This window comes from Dermochelys coriacea, chromosome 24 (genome assembly GCF_009764565.3).
Source record: "Dermochelys coriacea isolate rDerCor1 chromosome 24, rDerCor1.pri.v4, whole genome shotgun sequence".
Classification (NCBI taxonomy): domain Eukaryota; kingdom Metazoa; phylum Chordata; order Testudines; family Dermochelyidae; genus Dermochelys; species Dermochelys coriacea.
In genome coordinates this window covers 10,382,938-10,402,943 of record NC_050091.1, presented here as the reverse complement: position 1 = coordinate 10,402,943, position 20,006 = coordinate 10,382,938, and the positions used below count along the sequence as shown (strand labels likewise).

The 20,006-nt window shown below is 53.8% G+C and overlaps 1 protein-coding gene across 4 annotated transcripts in view; it reads left to right on the top strand.

Moving 5' to 3' along the window:
- The window catches only part of LOC119847971 (zinc finger protein 628-like), a 53,233-nt gene extending 33,734 nt beyond the window's left edge, over nt 1-19,499 (top strand). For 2 of the 4 annotated variants that reach the window (XM_043502090.1, XM_043502089.1), the window contains exons 7-9: nt 11,531-11,533; nt 16,083-17,570; nt 18,286-19,499. In XM_043502090.1, coding sequence (XP_043358025.1) covers nt 11,531-11,533; nt 16,083-17,570; nt 18,286-18,947 — 2,153 coding nt within the window. In that variant the 3' untranslated portion in view covers nt 18,948-19,499. The remainder of the gene's footprint in view (nt 1-11,530; nt 11,534-16,082; nt 17,571-18,285) is intronic. The other 2 variants (XM_038383265.2, XM_038383261.2) reach the window with 1 other exon arrangement.
- Nucleotides 19,500-20,006: the final 507 nt, after the last annotated feature.

The following is a 20,006-nucleotide window of genomic DNA, read 5'->3' as shown; positions in this document are numbered from 1 at the left end:
TTTCCAGAGCTCAGCACGAATGACACTAACCGTGGCTGCCGACGGAAAAGGCCTGGTAATCCATCTGAGCGGTGCTGCTCTGGAGCCAGTGACTGAGCCACGACCCAGGCGATGGGGCTCCCTCCCCATAGCTGGGAGAAGATTCCCAGTCCTATAGACCTCACCATGGGAAAGAACAGCCTGGTGTTCAGCATAAACTGTCTCTGGTCATTACATCCTATCCTCTGTGCCTCATCCCGGCCTCCGCAGAACCTCAGCCTGGGCCCCAAACACTCCTTTCCCTCTCCCCACCCCACCATGGCCTCCACAGACCCCTCTGTGCTGCAGCTTCCACTCCCCTCTGCTGAGATCCTGCTCCAGCCTTCGCCCTCACACCCCTGCATGTCCCTCCCCAAGTGCAAAACTCCCTGTCCATCTAACACTGACTTCCTGTGGCCCACCCAATAAACTGGCTGTTGAGGGTACAAGAGCTATCTCCTCTGCAGCTCCCGCAGCTTCTGGCACTAAGACAGAGAGGGTCATTTGGCTGCTCTGGGAGCCTGTCAGCCAAGAAGCTAGTTGTAGGGGTGCTTTCTCTTGTGCATGGCTGGACACCAGGCCACTGAGCCAGTGGGAACTGGGGACCAGGAATCCAAAGGTCCCAAATCCCTGTAGCATCCAGACCCATAAAGCCCAGGGCGTTTTAGGTTGTTAGAGCAACAGCAGTAGGCTGTGCTGTGGTGTGCGGGTGCTCTCCCCGGGGCCGGTGGAGAATTAAGCGTCTCTCCAGGGTCCTCGTGGCTTTATTGTTTCTCGCTGTCATGATTTTTGGAACCTTTGGAGCTAGTTGGCGCTGCCAGTTCTCAGGGTCGGATGATCCTGTTATTTTGGAGCCCTGCTGACTGTGCTGGGGAAGCCTCCGAGCCCCTTGAATTAGAATTCTTTGAACAGGAAACAGCATTGGCCATGGAGGCAGCTGTGGAGCTGGGCTGGGTTTTGGGAAGTCGTTGTCATAGGCTTATTTTTAAAAAATAGCCATTAAGTGTTAAAGGAAAAACCCCCTATAGCAGCGAGACTGTGCTGGCCCCAGCATCAGTTCCTCTGAAGTAGAGCTGCTGAGCAGAATGTAGCAAGAGGGCTTGATTTCCAGCAACATACGCCAGAACCGTGCGTCTGAGCTACACATGCAGATCCAGAATCAGGCAGGCAGTTGCCACGGTCGTGCCTGTAAACTTCCGTTTATGCCTCTGCCTGGTTCTTGGCATGCAGTTGGATGCGCAGCTGTGGTGACTGCCCAGCGTGCATTGTTCTCCCAGCCTAGGATTTCCCAGAGCCCCCAGCTTTCAGCAGGAGCCAGGTTAGACAAGTGCTGAGCACTCCTGCAAATTCTGCCTGGAAGCTAGGAACCAGGCAGGAAACCTCCACCCGATCAGTCGATCTAGAGTGAGCCTGGACGAATGCACGTCCCCACTCAGCTGGAACTTGCATAGGGACCTGAAAATGGTGCAATTGATCATGGTACTAGAAAATGATACCCATCAACTTCTTGCATGCTGGGGATGAATTGATGAGAGTGTTGACAGCCTCTGCACTCGAGTGCATTCAAATGGCAAACTTCGCTGGCACACACTGTACCATCATCTGTTGGCTTCCTGTGTGGTTCATCCTCCTCACTGCATTTACACAGACCATTCAGTGGCGTTTCTCTTCTGGGTGATTTGCCATGCTGGGCTGTGTGCTACCTTGCATGTTGCTCGGCCTGCATGAGGCCCGTGTTGAAGGAAATAGCTTTGTCAATGGCATCCATTGTTACGAGATTCCAGCCAGATGCAGCTCACAAGGGAGCAAAGTGTCTGGCTGCTGCAATCCCGCTCAGCAGGTAGCCCGGCATCTGAGAACTGCTGGGCTACTCTGCTTTCAAGTTTGGCTTTTTTAGTCTGTGAGCAGCTGTCACAGCCCTGTGCTCCTGGGGTCCCTGTGCCATGCATGGGCTAGTCGGCTCAGCAGAGGTCCCATCATGAATGTGTGAGATGTGTTTAACAAACCCAGGGGCCCTCTGGGTCCATTATGTCCGTGAGCATATAATGCTGCCATTTGGAGCTGGTCATGTTTCTCCTGCTTTGCACTGCTGTGATTGATGGCCCAGGGGACAGGGACAGGGAGGGTCTGGCCTAGTTACTGGAGAGTAGTAATCGTGTGTTGTATCCATAGGCCTCGGCCCAGATGATGATGAGCTTGGTATTGTGGCCCCAGCCCCTTTACACAGGCACTGGACAAACCTGTCCATAGTGCCATTCTCCTCTCCTGCATTACCCCAGTGACTGTGACCTCCAGTTCTTCTTCGAGTGATTGCTCATGTGTATTCCACAATAGGTGTGCGTGCTCACCACATGCACTGGTGCCGGAAGTTTTTCCCCTAGCAGTACCCTTAGGGGGGAGCCTGTCCTCCCCCTCCCCCACACACGGCACCTGCCCGGCATGGAATAAGGGGGGCTGCGCTCCCCCCACCCTCAGTTCCTTCTTGCCGCCAGTGAAGGTGCGTTGGAACTGCTGAGCTCCAGGGAAGAAGGAGGATCCTGGGAACTACAGGCCAGTCAGCATCACCTCAGTCCCTGGAAAAATCATGGAGCAGGTCCTCAAGGAATCAATTCTGAAGCACTTAGAGGAGAAAAAAGTGATCAGGAACAATCAGCATGGATTCATCAAGGGCAAGTCATGCCTGACTAATCTAATTGCCTTCTATGACGAGATAACTGGCTCTGTAGATGAGGGGAAAGCAGTGGACGTGTTCTTCCTTGACTTTAGCAAAGCTTTTGACATGGTCTCTCATAGTATTCTTGCCAGTAAGTTAAAGTAGCATGAATGGACAATAAGGTGGATAGAAAGCTGGCTAGATTGTCAGGCTCAACGGGTAGTGATCAATGGCTCCATGTCTAGTTGGCAGCCGGTATCAAGTGGAGTGCCCCAAGGGTCGGTCCTAGAGCCGGGTTTGTTCAATATCTTCATTAATGATCGGGAGGATGGTGTGGATTGCACCCTCAGCAAGTCTGCAGATGACACTAAACTGGGAGGAGAGGTAGATATGCTTGAGGGTAGGGATAGGATACAGAGGGCCCTAGACAAATTAGAGGATTGGGCCAAAAGAAATCTGATGAGCTTCAACAAGGACAAGTGCAGAGTCCTGCACTTAGGATGGAAGAATCCCATGCACCACTACAGACTAGGCACCAAATGGCTAGGCAGCAGTTCTGCAGAAAAGGACCTAGGGATTACAGTGGATGAGAAGCTGGATATGAGTCAACAGTGTGGTCTTGTTGCCAAGAAGGCCAATGGCATTTTGGGATGTATAAGTAGGGGCATTGCCAGCAGATCGAGGGATGTGATCGTCCCCCCTCTATTCGACATTGGTGAGGCCTCATCTGGAGTACTGTGTCCAGTTTTAGGCCCCACACTACAAGAAGGATGTGGAAAAATTGGAAAATTTCCAGCGGAGGGCAACAAAAATGATTAGGGGACTGGAGCACATGACTTATGAGGAGAGGCTGAGGGAACTGGGATTGTTTAGTCTGCGGAAGAGAAGAATGAGGGGGGGATTTGATAGCTGCTTTCAACTACCTGAAATGGGGTTCCAAAGAGGATGGATCTAGACTGTTCTCAGTGGTAGCAGATGACAGAACAAGGAGTAATGGTCTCAAGTTGCAGTGGGAGAGGTTTAGGTTGGATATTAGGAAAAACTTTTTCACTAGGAGGGTGGTGAAACACTGGAATGGGTTACCTAGAAAGGTGGTGGAATCTCCTTCCTTAGAGGTTTTTAAGGTCAGGCTTGACAAAGTCCTGGCTGGGATGATTTAGTTGGGGTTGGTCCTGCTTTGAGCAGGGGATTGGACTAGATGACCTCCTGAGGTCCCTTCCAATCCTGATATTCTATGATTCACTGCAGCTCGTCCCCAGAACTCTTCGTTTGTTCAGTAGTACCTGTAATTAGTTAGCTAATTCAGTTAGTTTAGTTAGTCATTGAGCCCAGGCCAGGGCATGCCCCAGGCTTTAAGTCGTGCAGCTCTTGTAGGCTCTCTATGCCAAGGAGTGACCCACACGCAGATTGTCAGCGCTGCTTGGGAGAAAGGTGCAAGATCTGCAAGTCTTTCAAGCCCCAGACCAAAAAAGAAAGGGACATTAGGCTCCGGGCCATCCTGATGGAGTCAGCGCTGGCCCTGACCCCAGCACACCGCTCCGAACCGGTACCTGGCACCACAGCGTCCGGTACCATCGTGCAGTTGGCACCTCTCCCTGTCCATGGGGCACGCCAAGAGGACCGGAAAGACTCCCTGTTCACAACGGCACCGAGGGAAGTCTGGGACAGAGGGTAGGCCCATGTCGGGTAGTCCCCATCGGTCTCTAGGCCTCCAACTCATGCTAAGCGGAGTAGCCTGGCCCCTTCAGAGCAGTCCTCTCCGGATGTCCGGATGCCATCTACGCCTGAAGCCCTCCAGGCAGCCAGGGACGTCATGTCCATGCCGGTGCATGGAGTTCCACTGATGTCGGCCCCACGCTCCAGGGGCAAGCCGTCGCTGGGATCACTGCAGTTGCCACCGGCCCAGCACCGGTCTCGGTCGAGGGAACATTCCCGACATCCTCACCGCCCAGCGACCATTCAGGGCTCAGTCCCCGTGGATTGCCCTCGACGCCGGCCAGACTGTCCAGATTGGTGCTGTCTGACTGGGACTCCCAGCACTGCTCGTTTTCACGAAGCGAATATAGACGGGACCGTGGCAGACGTTGCCAACGGTCCTCGTCTTGCAGGAGATACCACAGTCGGTCGTGGCATGATTGTCAGTACCGTTCCCGCTCAGACTCCCATTCCAAGTCCCCGCCAAGGCACTGTAGCCCCGGGCGTCGATCGCCAGCATCTCGCTAACGCAGGTCCACCCATCAAGGCCGTTCACGGAGCAGCTACTACCATCGGTGCTGCTCCTCCGGGTCAAGAACACGGTCCCATGGCCAAAGTAGGTCCCAGCACCACAGATTCTCCTGGTCCAGAGGCAGCAGCGGATCATTCGCCAGCCCGACCTCCCCTCGCAGCCGCCCATCTACACGCCAAGCTAGCCAGCTGGCCCTACCGGTGCCTCAGCAAGCACAATGGCTGGCCCAGTGGTACCAATGGGCACTGTGGCCTCCGGCGCAGCCCCTGGTGAGGGCTCACTCAGTGGCCGGGGCCTCGGAAGCACTGTCGGCGTTCATTTTTAGACCGCCAGAAAAAAGGTCGGTGGGATCTGTGTCCTCGGTACCGTGCCCGGAGTCCGACCAGGTGATGGATCCTCTGGTGCCGGATGACACCCAAAGCACTGCATTGGCTTCGCCCTGCTCAGAGTAGCTGATTGTGGCCCCGCCCCCCTCCGTCCCACAGGAGGACTACCAGGCCTACCAAGACCTCCTAAAAAGGGTGGCAGCGAGCCTCCACCTCCAGGCTGAGGAGATGGAAGAGCCCTAAGACTCCCTGTTCAATGTGCTGTCCCCTTCAGCACTGGGCAGGGTGGCCTTGCCGCTCCATGAAGGGGTGGCAAGAATTTCAAATGCCCTGTGGCAAATACCAGCCTCGTTGGCCCCCATCTCTAAAAAGGTGGCGCACAAGTACTTTGTACCCACGAAGGGACACGAGTATCTGTATACCCACCCAGCACCCCACTCCTTGGTGGTAGAGTCAGTCAACCACAGGGAGTGGCAGGGGCAACCAGCCCTGACCCCCCAAAAAAAGACTCTCGGAAGCTGGATACTTTTGGGAGAAAAGTTTATTCGTCGTCAAGTTTTCAGCTACGAGTAGCAAACCATCAGGCTCTCCTGGGTCGCTATGAGTTTAACCTCTGGGAATCCCTCCCCAAGTTTGAGTACTCCCTCTGGGAGGGCGATAAGAAGGAGTTTAAGGCGCTCGTGGAGGAAGGGGCGGTGGCCGACACAAGGGCATCCCTGCAGGCCGCTTCGGATGCAGCGGACACGGCCGCACGGTCCATGGCCTCGGCAGCGTCCATGAGACGGGCATCATGGCTTCTGCTCTCTGGGCTCTCCAGTGAAGCGCAGTTGTCCATGCAGGATCTCCCTTTCGACGGAAAGGCTCTGTTTGCTGAGGAAACAGACACAAGGCTGCATGACCTGAAAGACTCCCGCACAATCCTCCAGACCTTGGGCCTCTATGTCCCTCCTCTGTCAAAACCCAAGTTCAATCCGCAGCAGGCTCCCGCTCAGGCCGCCCTCCCAAAGTACGAGGCCGCCCACAAAAAGCAGCGGGACTATAGAAAGTGCCCGCAACAGCAATCCTGGCCTGCCCCCCAGCCTGGGTCTTCTAAGGGCAGGCAGGCGGGCAAAAGTCGCTTTTGACGGGACGCTCAGGGGTACCCCACCAGTTCTCAGCAGGGACCTACCCCCAATAAAGCTCCTTTTCTCCAATGGGTTGTGTGCTTTCCTCCCAGAATGGTCGCGGCTCACCTCGGACCGATGGGTCCTCAACACCATTTCCTGAGGTTACACCCTTCAGTTTACCTCCTCCCCACCAAACCGCTCTCAGCTCCCATCCCTCCTGGAGAACCCTTCTCACGAGGCTCTGCAGGAGGTGGGACGGTTCCTGGACCTAGGAGCTATAGAGGCAGTGCCCAAGGAGTTCCTGGGCAAGGGGTATTACTCCCGGTATTTCCTTATCCCGAAGGCCAAAGAGGCTCAGGCCCATCATAGACCTGCAAGGCCTGAACCACTACATGGTGAAACTCAAGTTCTGCATGGTTTCCTTGGCCTCCATTGTCCCCTCCCTGGATCCTGGGGACTGGTACGCTGCCCTCGATCTACAGGATGCGTATTTCCACATCCACATATTTGAGGGGCACAGACGTTTCCTCCGTTTCATGGTGGGACAGAGTCACTACCAATTCACGGTCCTACCGTTTGGTCTGTCCACTGCCCCCAGGGTCTTTACAAAGCGTATGGCAGTGGTAGCAGCCAACCTCAGACACTAGGGGTCCAAATATTCCCATATCTGGACGACTGGCTAGTCAAAGGCACCTCCCAGTCGCAGGTGAGGGATCATGTGGCGCTCCTCCTGTCCACATGTACTGCCCTGGGCCTGTTGATAAACAGCGCCAAGTCCACGTTAGTCCCGGTCCAACGCATAGAGTTTATCGGGGCGCTACTGGACACAACGTCAGCCAGGGCCTCTCTCCCACCAGACAGGTTCGAAACCCTGAAAGGGCTCATCGATTCAGTCACAAGGTTCCCGGTGGCTTGCCTGCAACTGCTGGGTCACATGTCTGCATGCACATATGTGATCCGTCACGTCGGATTTAGGATTAGGCCCCTCCAGCTCTGGCTGGCCTCCCGGTTCTCCCAGGCCACAGACAGAATGGACAAAGTCCTCACCGTGCCAAACTTGGTGATCACCTCCCTGCGGTGGTAGTCAGTCCCAACCAACATGCTCCAAGAGGTCCTATTCAGGCACAGGGCCCCATCTTTGGAGCTGGTGTTCGACGCGTCGGACCTGGGTTGGGGGGCCCATGTGGGGAACTTTCAGACCCAAGGCCTGTAGTCTCTACAAGACCTACCCCTTCATATAAACGTCAAGGAACTCAGGGCGGTGTGACTGGCAAGTATGGCTTTCCGCTCGCACCTGGAGGGCAAAGTAGTCAGGATCCTCACGGACAACATGGCCTCGATGTTCTATATCAACAGGCAAGGAATGTGAGAGCGGATCACTTGAGCAGAGATTTTTCCTCTCCGCACGAGTGGTCTCTACACACGGAAGTGGCTCATCTGCTCTTCCAAAGGTGGGGTACTCCCCAGGTGGACCTATTTGTGACCCGGCAGAATCGACGATGCCCCTGGCTCTGCTCCGGGGGGGCCTAGCGAGGGGTGCTATCTCCGTTTGAACCACTGGCCACGTGTTCCTGATCTCGCCTCTCATGGAAGGAGGCCTTCCTGGTAGCTATCATGTCGGCCAGGTGGGTCTCGGAGCTCAGGGCCCGAATCACCGTATATGGTTTTTCATAAGGACAAGGTCCAGTTGCAACCACACCCTGCGTTCCTCCCGAAGCTGGTCTCTGCCTACCACATGGGTCAGGACGTTTTTCTACCAGTCCTCTGCCCCAAGCCTCACGCGACTAGTGAGGAACGACCATCTCCACACGCTGGACGTGAGACAGTTGAAGTGGCACAAGAGCTAGCAAACAGAGCTGTAAACAGGGGAGTTTGAGGGGGAGTTTGTATTGAGGCGTTTGTTTTTGCTGTGGGTGGTGGTATTTGTTTCCCAGATTAACAGGATTTAGGTGGGAAGGCTGTGACAGCTATGGAGGCAGCAGTGGGAGTGACTTGTGTAGTGGAAGACACAATGAGGATGACTGGATGTGGAAGCTGCGGTATGTACATGATCCTGGAGGGGGGACCTGGAAGAGTTTTGTCTGCATGAAATGCCGTCTGATAGAGCTGATGGAGGAAAAGATCCGAGGCTTGGAGATGCAGGTGGAAAGTCTGGTTGAGTTTAGGAAGGGGTTTGAGAAGATTATGGAGCAAAGACATGAGGTATCTGAAGGGAAAAGCTCAGACTTCCAGATGGAAGCAGGACTGAGGAATTCTGAGGGGAGCCTGGGTGAGGAAAGTGGTCTGTGGAAGCATGTACTAAAAGAACCAGGCAGAGGAAAAGATGGGCTACTGAAGGAGAAATGGAGCTTAGGAACAGGTTTGCAGAGTTGGAAAATGAAGAAGGGGCTCAGCAGGTAGTCACTGAAGGTGGAAGAGCAAGGAAGAAAAGAGCGGCTAGTGTTACAGGAAAAGGGGAAGAGTCATAGATTCATAGATACTAAGGTCAGAAGGGACCATTCTGATCATCTAGTCCGACCTCCTGCACAGCGCAGGCCACAGAATCTCACCCACCCACTCCTATGAAAAACCTCACCCATGTCTGAGCTATTGAAATCCTTAAATCATGGTTCAAAGACTTCAAGGAGCAGAGAAGCCTCCCTCAAGTCAACCATGCCCCATGCTACAGAGGAAGGCGAAAAACCTCCAGGGCCTCTCCAATCTGCCCTGGAGGAAATCAATGGAGACTACACCAAATATGAGCCCCAGGAGGATACAGGATGGGTTGAAGAGGATTACAAAGGAGAATAGGAATGGAAAGAACTTGCAGCCAGAGGGAACAGGGCAGAGACTGGAGAATAGCACTGTCACCAGGAAAAGGCAGGTCTATGTGATCAGGGATTCTTTACTGAGAAGAATAGACAGGCCTCTAACCAGAGCTGATCCAGAGAATAGAAGGGTGTGCTGTCTTCCAGATGCTAAGATACGGGATGTAGACCTGAGGTTGAAAAGGATCCTAAAGGGAGCGGGAAAGAATCCCCTAATTATCCTTCATGTGGGAACAAATGATACGGCTAGATTCTCGCTGGAAAGTATTAAGGGAGACTATGCTAGGCTGGGGAAGACACTTATGGAAATCGAGGCTCAGGTAATCTTTAGTGAGATTCTGCCTGTTCCTAGAGAAGGGCAACAAAGGTGTGACAAGATTATGACTATCAACAGATGGCTCAGGCAGTGATGCTATAAGGAGGGCTTTGGGATGTATGGCCACTGGGAGGCATTCATGGACAGAGGACAGTTCTCTCAGGATGGACTTCATCTGAGTAGGGAAGGCAACAGACTTCTAGGATGGAGGCTGGCACAACTGATTAAGGGAGCTTTAAACTAGGAATTGGGGGGACATCTCCAGGTAATCTCCACGCCGGATTTTAGCATTGAGGGGGAAGAAATCGAAGTAAGAAAGGATACAGTCGTAGGTAGGAGAATGTATATAAGGAGAAAGGGCAGTGTGGATACCAGTCTAATAGGTTATACTAGCTGTAGAATGACCATGCCTAATAGAGTACAGAATGTGAGCGAGGCCAAACAGCAAAAATTAAGATGTTTGTACACCAATGCGAGGAATCTAGGTAACAAAATGGAGGAACTAGAGCTACTGATGCAGGAAGTGAAACCAGATATTATAGGGATAACAGAAACATGGTGGAATAGTAGTCATGACTGGACTACAGGTATTGAAGGGTATGTGCTGGTTAGGAAAGACCGAAATAAAGGTAAAGGTGGTGGAGTAGCATTGTATATCAATGATGAGGTAGAATGTAAAGAAATAAGCGATGGAATGGATAAGACAGAGTCCATCTAGGCAAAAATTACATTGGGGAAGAAAACTAGTAGAGCCTCCCCTGGGATAGTGCTTGGGGTGTGCTATAGACCGCCGGGATCTAATTTGGATATGGATACAGCCCTTTTTAATGTTTTAAATAAAGTAAATACTAATGGAAACTGTATGATCATGGGAGACTTTAACTTTCCCGATATAGACTGGAGGACCAGTGCTAGTAATAATAATAGGGCTCAGATTTTCCTAGACACGATAGCTGATGGATTCCTTCATCAAGTAGTTGCTGAACCGACTAGAGGGGATGCCATTTTAGATTTGGTTTTGGTGAGTAGTGAGGACCTCATAGAAGAAATAGTTGTAGGGGATAATCTTGGTTCAAGTGATCATGAGCTAATTCAGTTCAAACTGAGTGGAAGGATTAACAAAAATAAATCTGCAACTAGGGCTTTTGATTTCAAAAGGGCTGACTTTCAAAAATTAAGGATATTAGTTAGGGAAGTGGATTGGACTGAAGAACTTATGGATCTAAAGGCAGAGGAGGCCTGGGATTACTTTAAATCAAAGCTGCAGAAGCTATCGGAAGCCTGCATCCCAAGAAAGGGGAAAAAATTCATAGGCAGGAGTTGTAGACCAAGCTGGATGAGCAAGCATCTCAGAGAGGTGATTAAGAAAGAGCAGAAAGCATACAAGGAGTGGAATATGGGAGGGATCCTCAAGGAAAGCTACCTTATTGAAGTCAGAACATGTAGGGATAAAGTGAGACAGGCTAAAAGTCAAGTAAAGTTGGATCTTGCAAAGGGAATTAAAACCAATAGTTAAAGGTTCTATAGCCATATAAATAAGAAGAAAACTAAGAAGGAAGAAGTGGGGCCGCTTAACACTGAGGATGGAGTGGAGGTTAAAGATAATCTAGGCATGGCCCAATATCTAAACAAATACTTTGCCTCAGTCTTTAATAAGGCTAAAGAGGATCTTAGGGATAATGGTAGCACGACAAATGGGAATGAGGATATAGAGGTAGATATTACCATATCTGAGATAGAAGCAAAACTCAAACAGCTTAATCGGACTAATTCGGAGGGCCCAGATAATCTTCATCCAAGAATATTAAAGGAATTGGTACCCAAAATTGCAAGCCCATTAGCAAGAATTTTTAATTAATCTGTAAACTCGGGGGTTGTACCGTATGATTGGAGAATTGCTAACATAGTTCCTATTTTTAAGAAAGGGGAAAAAAAGTGATCCGGGTAACTACAGGCCTGTTAGTTTGACATCTGTAGTATGCAAGGTCTTGGAAAAAAATTTGAAGGAGAAAGTAGTTAAGGACATTGAAGTAAATGGTAAATGGGACAAAATACAACATGGTTTTACAAAAGGTAGATGGTGCCAAACCAACCTGATCTTCTCCTTTGAGAAAGTAACAGATTTTTTTGACAATGGAAACGCAGTGGATCTAATTTACCTAGATTTCAGTAAGGCATTTGATATCGTGCCACATGGGGGATTATTAGTTAAATTGGAAAAGATGAGGATCAATATGAAAATTGAAAGGTGCATAAGGAATTGGTTAAAGGGGAGATTACAACAGGTCCTACTGAAAGGTGAACTGTGAGGCTGGAAGGAGGTTACCAGTGGAGTTCCTCAAGGATCAGTTTTGGGACCAATTTTATTTAATCTTTTTATTACTGACTTTGGCACAAAAAGTGGGAATGTGCTAATAAAGTTTGCGGATGATTACAAAGCTGGGAGATATTGCCAATTTAGAGAAGGACTGGGATATCATACAGGAGGATCTGGATGACCTTGTAAACTGGAGTAATAGTAATAGAATGAAATTTAATAGTGAGAAGGTTATGCATTTAGGGATTAATAACAAGAATTTTAGTTATAAATTAGGGATGCATCAATTAGAAATAACGGAGGAGGAGAAGGACCTTGGAGTATTGGTTGATCATAGGATGACTATGAGCTGCCAATGTGATATGGCCGTGAAAAAAGCTAATGCGGTCTTGGGATGCATCAGGAGAGGTATTTCCAGTAGAGATAAGGAGGTTTTAGTACCATTATACAAGGCACTAGTGAGACCTTACCTAGAATACTGTGTGCAGTTCTGGTCTCCCATGTTTAAGAAGGATGAATTCAAACTGGAACAGGTACAGAGAAGGGCTACTAGGATGATCCAAGGAATGGAAAACTTTTATTTTATGAAAGGAGACTCAAGGAGCTTGGCTTGTTTAACCTAACTAAAAGAAGGTTATGGGGAGATATGATTGCTCTCTATAAATATATCAGAGGGATAAATACCAGAGAGGGAAAAGAATTATTTAAGCTCAGTACCAATGTGGACACAAGAACAAATGGATATAAACTAGTCATTGGGAAGTTTAGACTTGAAATTAGACAAAGGTTTCTAACCATCAGAGGAGTGAAGTTTTGGAATAGCCTTCCAAGGGAAGCAGTGGGGGCAAAAGATCTATCTGGCTTTAAGATTAAACTCGATAAGTTTATGGAGGAGATGGTATGATGGGATAACATGATTTTGGTAATTAATTGATCTTTAAATATTCATAGTAAATAGGCCTAATGGCCTGTGATGGGATGTTAAATGGGGTGGGATCTGAGTTGCCCAGGAAAAAATTTTCTGTAGTATCTGGCTGGTGAATCTTGCCCATATGCTCAGGGTTTAGCTGATTGCCATATTTGGGGTCGGGAAGGAATTTTCCTCCAAGGCAGTTTGGAAGAGGCCCTGGAGGTTTTTCGCCTTCCTCTAGCATGGGGCACAGGTCACTTGCTGGAGGATTATCTAATCCTTTAAGTCTTTAAATCACGATTTGAGGACTTCAATAGCTCAGACATAGGTGAGAGGTTTTTCGCAGGAGTGGGTGGGTGAGATTCTGTGGCCTGCGCTGTGCAGGAGGTCGGACTAGATGATCATAATGGTCCCTTCTGACCTTAGTATCTATGAGCTCTGGCTTTCTACCTCAAGCAGACCAAGCTATTCAGAAAGTCTTCACAACTGTTCATCACCTTGGCTGAGCAGGCGAAGAGTCAGCCAATTTCCACTCAGCAACTTTTTAAGTGGATCACTTTGTGCATCCATTCCTGTTATGAGCTGGCGGGGATTCCCCTGCCACCCGTTGTGAGGGCACACTTGACTTGGGTGCAGGCCTCATCAGCTGCCTTCATGGCTCACGTCCCCATCCAGGATATTTGTAGGGCCACCACGTGGTCTTCGGTTCACACGTTCACCTCGCACTATGCGATCGTCTCCCAGGCCAGGGATGATGCCGGGTTCGGCAGGGAGGTACTCTGTCCCGAGAACTTGTGAACTCCTACCCACCTCCAACAGATATAGCTTGGAATCGCCTATTGTGGAATACAAATGAGCAATCTCTTGAAGAAGAAAAGACAGTTACCTTTTCCGTAACTGGTGTTCTTCAAGATGTGTTGCTCATGTCTATTCCACATCCCACCCTCCTTCCCCTCTGTCAGAGTTGTCTGGCAAGAAGGAACTGAGGGTGGGGGAAGCGCAGCTCCCCCTTATACAGCACCAGGCAGGTGCCGCTCCAGGGGTCGCTGGGGGGGCACTCCCCCCTACGGGTACTGCTGGGGAAAAACTTCTGGCACCAGTGCACATGGCGAACACGCACACCTATTGTGGAATAGACATGAGCAACACATCTCGAAGAACACCAGTTACGGAAAAGGTAACTGTCTTTTCCCCGTAGCCGAGGGCAGATCTCAAAGGGGAGATCTCTTTTCCGCTAACAGATGCTATGGTGCCCATGCAGTGAGTTCACATGCAGCTGCTCACTCAGAATTAGCGAATGCTGATGCCGCAAGCTCAGGTGTCTAATTGTGTTTTCATAGCTGGTACAGATATTCCTGCTTCCAGGCTGTGACCGTATGGGAAGCACTAGGGGAAAAGCCTAGACAGCCAGCCAGAAAGACCCCAGTTCAGCAAGGCAACGAAGCACATGGTCAGTCCCAGAGGTCATCAGGACTCCTCCCAGGCTCAAAGTGAGGCCTGTACTGAAGGAATCTGCTCACAAGGCTGTAGAGTGTCAGGGAGCTAGAGTCTGTTACTTACCTGGGTCTCTGTTTGTTCCCTTCCCAGCCCTGACAGGGAGGCCCCAGACTGCCATGGGATTGAGCAGGATTTATCTAGTCTGCCAGGTGGCCGGAGCTCCCTGGAGCACACACTTGAAGGAGCCCAGGGCTCCCTCAGGACATGTCCGTGTGGGAAAGTTTCCCCGCTGTTAAATGAGTGCAGTTAGACTGGTGCAAACCCCCTTGTGGCCCCTCTGGCTCCAGGATAAAAGTGACTTTGGAGGGCTTTAGCTAAACTCCTTCCAAAGCAACATAAACTGAACGCTCTCCCTTATCCCAGCATGAGTATTAATAGGGGGGGGCATATGGCATGCTGGTTCAGCATTCATCGGGGGTGGGGAGGGGGCATATGGTGCGCCGGTGCAGCATTCACCAGGAGGGGGATCCGTATGGTGCGCCGGTGCAGCTGTCACTTTACATGACACTCTACACCTGGCTTATACTGGTATCTCTTTCCCATGTAGACGAGTGCTCATGCGTGGAGCCTGGACTGTGGCTGAGCTGTGTGCCCAGTGCCGGGGCATCCCAGGCTGTTCTCTGGGCAGAGCCAGGAAGGGTCTTACTGCAGAGCTGGGGTTAGGCTCCTGCCATCCCTGTGACCAGTGTGGGTTGGTGGCAAGGACTCCCCCCACCTGGCCAGCCCAGGGCTGCCCCTGCTGAGTGAGGCTGTGCATGTGCAGTGCTGGTTCTCTCCAATCCAGCTCCCCTTGGAGAGGAGCGTGAGACCCACAGCTGTGGGGAAGGGGAAGGGACCTCTGAGGGGAGGGACTTGGGAGCTGGGGGTGGATCCACCTGGGGGCTGCACTTCCTGATGCTGAGCCCACAGCTGGATGTGTCATGAGGCAGCACTAGGAGAGTATGTATGCTGTATGCTGAGGAAGTGGGGAGGGCAGGGGTCTGGCAGGCTGTACCCAGCTCAGGGACCAGGCGAGCGCTTCCTGCCCACCATCTACCCCCAACAGGAGAAGGCATACAAGGGGGTGGTAAGTGTGAACAGAGCAAGGAAGTGTGTGGGAGAACGAGGGAGAGGGGGCCAGTGAAGAAATGCGCTCTGCGGGGATTCAGCCGCACTGGGAGAACGGGTAGGTTCCCAAAGTCAGGGGAGAGTTTGTGGGTCCCTTCCTGTCTGGCTGTCTCTGGTGGGATTCAAGCACCATGTGGTCAGTCTGATTGTTTAGGTCTGTGGCTGAGACTCCATCTCATGTGTAGACCCTTGTCCTGAGATCACCTGTATTTTCCATGGACGGGGGGCTCTGCTCCAGGCGTCACCATCTGAGAACCTCCCAGCTGGAGCAGGATGGAGACTCGGACGGGACCTCAGTAGTGGTTCCTCTGTGACCCATGTGCAATCTCGAGCAAAGCCACGCTCTGGGCTGTCTGGGGGAGCAGCAGTGTCTGGCTCTGGGGCTTCAGGCGTTGTCCTCCATCCCCATTGGGTGCCTGAGCACTGTGCTGGGCCAGCTGGCAGGAGCGGGGTGGTGTTAACGCAAGGGCATGGGGACAGTGCCCTCGTTCCATCCCCGCAAGTACTCTGGGGGCGGGATGCCTATGTCGGCATTTGTCAGGGTCGAGGCCTGTGTTTAACTCATCCGCCAGTGACCAGCTCTGGGCTTGGCTGTGTTCTGAGCTCCCCTCCGAGGCGCTGAGAGCAGGGTCCGGAGGGCAGCCGTGGGTTAGTGCTGTGGGGCTGAAGAGCAATTGGGTGAATGGCTGAACTGGGCCGAGAGCATAAGAGGTGGGGGAGGCTGAGATGCCAGGTAAGCTGCTCCGCTAGATGCAGCCTCACCAGGGTGGGCATTTCATCACGTGCCTCTCTCTGCAGATGTAAAGGGCCAGGCCGGCAGCCCAGCAGTGCCACCTTCCTCGCCCTCCTCCCCTGCCCAGCCCTCGGAGGGAGCCCCGGACAGCCGTGGGGGCTATTCCCTGAGACCCAGGGGCCCTGCGGAGGAGCGTTCAGCAGAGGAGGAGGGAGACTCTCCTGGTGGCTCCGCGGAGGAAGATGCTGAGCCCCCTCCGCAGCGGCAGAGGAAGGGGGGTCCCCAGGGAGGGACGGCTCCGCGTGTCTACCCATGCCCCACCTGCGGCCAGAAGTTCGCCAACAGCAGCAACATGCGGAAGCACCTGCGGATCCACACGCGGGAGGCGCTGTACTCATGCCATGCCTGTGGCAAGTCCTTCACCGACTCCTCCAACCTGACCAAGCACCAGCGCGTACACAGCGGGGGCCGGGAACGCCCCTTCAGCTGCTCCAAGTGCCCCAAGGTCTTCGCCTCGGCCCCCGATCTGCAAGAGCACCTGCGGCGCCACGAGGGCATCCGGCCCTTCCCCTGCATGGACTGCAAGCGCAGCTTTGTGTCGCAGGCCGAGCTGCTGGCGCACATCCGCAGCCACGTGGGGCAGCCCCAGACCCTGGCCCCCAAGCCCTTGCTGCGCTGCGAGGACTGCGACAAGAGCTTCGCCGGCCCCATGCTGCTGCGCCTGCACCAGCGTCGCCACAAGGCCTTTGTGTGCGACGAGTGCGGCGCTGTCTTCACCCTCGAGTTCAAGCTGCTCTTCCATAAGAGCTTGCACAAGGGGCCGCAGACCTGCGCTCACTGTGGGGTGCAGTACACGGGAGGGCACTTCTGCCGATCCCAGTCCCAGTCCCGTGCCTCCCAGCCGGGGCAAAACAGCACCAGGAGTCCAGAGACATCATCCCTCCTGGTCAGAGTCCCTGACTCTGTCTCGACGGCAGGATCCACCCTGGCCAGGCCCCCAGCCCCACTAGCAGCCAGGCCCCCAAGCCCTGCCCCAGCTGACCCCCCAGACTCTGCCCCGGCCAGGCCCTCAGCCCCACTAGCAGCCGGGCCCCCAGGCTCCGCCCTAACCAGGCCTGCAGCCCTGGCCCCACTAGCGACTGGGCCCCCAGGCTCTACCCAAGCCGGGCCCCCAGCCCCACTAGCGACTGGGCCCCCAGGCTCTGCCCCAGCCTCACTAGCTGCCAGGCCCCCAAGCTCCATCCCAGCCAGGCCCCCAGCCCAAGTAGCAGTAAGGCCCCACAGCTCAACCACATCGATGGCCCTGGCCTCACTGGCCCCTGTCTCAGTCCCCTTGACCATCCCTCCCTCAGACCCACTCACAGGAGTGATAAGTAACGGCCTGATCCTACTGAACCCGGCAACCTTGCCCCCGGGCACCAAGATCATCCTTCAGATCCCACCCCAGATGGTCGTGCCCCCCAGGGACACGGGCACGAGAGCCGGGAGTACTGACGCGCATACTCTGCAAGGACCGGTACCCAGAAGGATGCGAGTGCTGCGCCCAGCCCCAGGTACCGTATACCGACCGCAGGGCACAACGCTTCGCTGCCGGGCAGGTCGGCTCCTGCTTCCCAGCCTCCGCTGTCAGCTACTGCAGGAAGGTTGGGCCCAGAGCAATTCCCATGTGGTCCCATTTGTTACAAAAGCTCGGTGTGGCTTGTGCCAGCAAGACGGCTGCCAGGGACAAGCTGGCCACCCTGCCTTCCCGGCTAGGGCTGGGCCATGCCCTGTGCTGAGCATGGAAAGGGGGGATGTGCCAACCACAAAACGAGTCGATTGCCTCCCTGCCTGGGGGGGGCTGGATTCATGTCACTTGGGACCCTGGGCCCAGGGAAAGCACTGGAAATATGGAGGATTGCCCCAAATGCATGCGCCTTTCTGAGCAAGGGAGGCTCTACCATGGCTCTCCTTGCTTAGAGTTGGGGGGAGGGCAGTGAGGGGGCCTTTTAAGGGGGAAAGGTTCGGGGGTCAGCCCCGGAACTCCCTGCTGGAGTCATGGGGGTGCACAGATTGATGGGACATCAGAATTTGGCCCTCACCTCCATTGCGGACCCCCTTTCCATCAGGTTCGGGGGCTGAATCCTCCGTCTAACTCCTCTCCCCTGCCAGAGCGTGCTTCCTCCTTGGGGGCTGGGCCCTCACTGCCCATTCAGGGGGGCTGTTATTTGGACCATGAATGGTCGTCCACCCGCCACGTTCCTGACCTGTCTCCTCTTTGCTTTGCAGCCAAAGCTCAGTGGCCAGCAGGAGAGCAGCACGGTGAGCTCACCAGCAGCAGGACGGCAGCAGAGAAGGGGAATGGGCCACACCCCCTGCCAGTGCCAGCCCCATCCCAGCCCCTGCACCCCCCCCCACCATCAGCCCCCCTGCAACCCCCACCTCCCTTAGGCCCACCACTGCCAGCTTCCCCACAGCCCCTGATTCCGCTGCCGCCCCCACCACCCCCTTCAGCCCCTCCACAGCTGCCAGGCCCCTCCGAGGAGCTCGGGGCCGAGCAGGGAGCGTGGCACAAACCCTACAACTTCCGGCAGTCCCAGTCCCAAGTGACATACACGGAGCAGGGAGCAGGGGAGGGCAGCGACCCAGGGGGAAGCTCTGGGGAGGACTGGGCAGGGGAGAGTGGGGACGAAGAGGAGGAGGAGCTGGAGCCTGTCCCCCAGGGGCGGAGGCGAGGCCGCCCACCCAAGAAGCGGAGGCGAGGCCGGCCCCCCCTGGGACCCTACATCTGTGTGGTCTGTGCCAAGCGCTTTGTGTACCAGAGGTCACTGAAACAGCACATGCGGCTCCGCGGGCACCATCCCTCATGCCACCAGTGCCACGCCACCTTCGGCGATCTCCCCAGGCTGCAGCTCCATCTGCTCAGCCACCAGGCGGAGGGCAGGACATGAGCGGGCATGGGTGAGGCTCGGAGCAAACCACTGCTGTGCCTACCCCCCAACCCCTGTGGGGGCCCTCACTGCAAACACCCCCTCGCTCTGCTCCTGCAGCCTCACCCCATTGCAGAGCAGGCAGCTGTGTTGGGTTGTTTGGACTGAGCTGACGGACCACCCTGGGAGAACCTGCACCCAGACGTCTCTTCTCTGGCCTGGCCTTCCACATGCCATTCTGCCCTGGCACCCATTGGCATCCTCGGGTCATCCACCTCTTGGATTCCCGTGTCACTGGGGGCAGGGCAGGGCCTCTTCTCACCTGAAATGCTACTGCCCTCTGTTACTCCACCGGATAAAACACTGCCCTGAGGCTGGTTGGGGGCTGCGTGTCCTTTGTGTGTTAGTGGTGGGGACCAGTGACTTGTTTTTTCATGTCCCCCCATGTGTGGCAGAGCTTGGACACAAGAATGGAAAGGCCCCTGCCCAGCCCCTCTGCCTTAAGGGGTCAGATGGAGCAAGACAAACACGACTGATTTTATTTTTTTTTATTAAAAAATGTTTTTAAGCAAATTGTTGTATTTGTGAGTCCCCTGCCTGCTCGGCACACCATGGCTAGCCTTTTAGGTGGCTGCTGGATTCAGGTGCCTTGGGTTTGGGGAGCCCGGCAGAGCACTGGTCTTCCCAAGCTGCTGAGAACCTGCCCCAGTCAGCACAAGGTCCCCAGCTGGGCTCCCCCAACCAGTGGCTGCATGTGTGAATTGATCCTTGTGTGGAGGCTCCTGGTTCCTGCAGGGCCCTGTGCCCTGCTGCTCACATTGCAAAGCCCCTGCCAGTGCTGGTGGTTGAGCAGAAATTGCCATCTATTCTGCCAGGTTTCAATCGCAATGGGGGAGGTGTCCCCTGTGGGGCTGCAACGGGGGGGTTAGTGCTCCATATCAAGACATGCGGATGGGGACTGCTGGTGTACTGAGAGCTCCCAGACTGGGTTGGCAAACAGCCCCAACCTAGTATGAGTTATTTGGGGTAGAATGGCAGCTAGAGGCCCCAGCCACTGTCAGGCCTTGCACAAACTTAGTA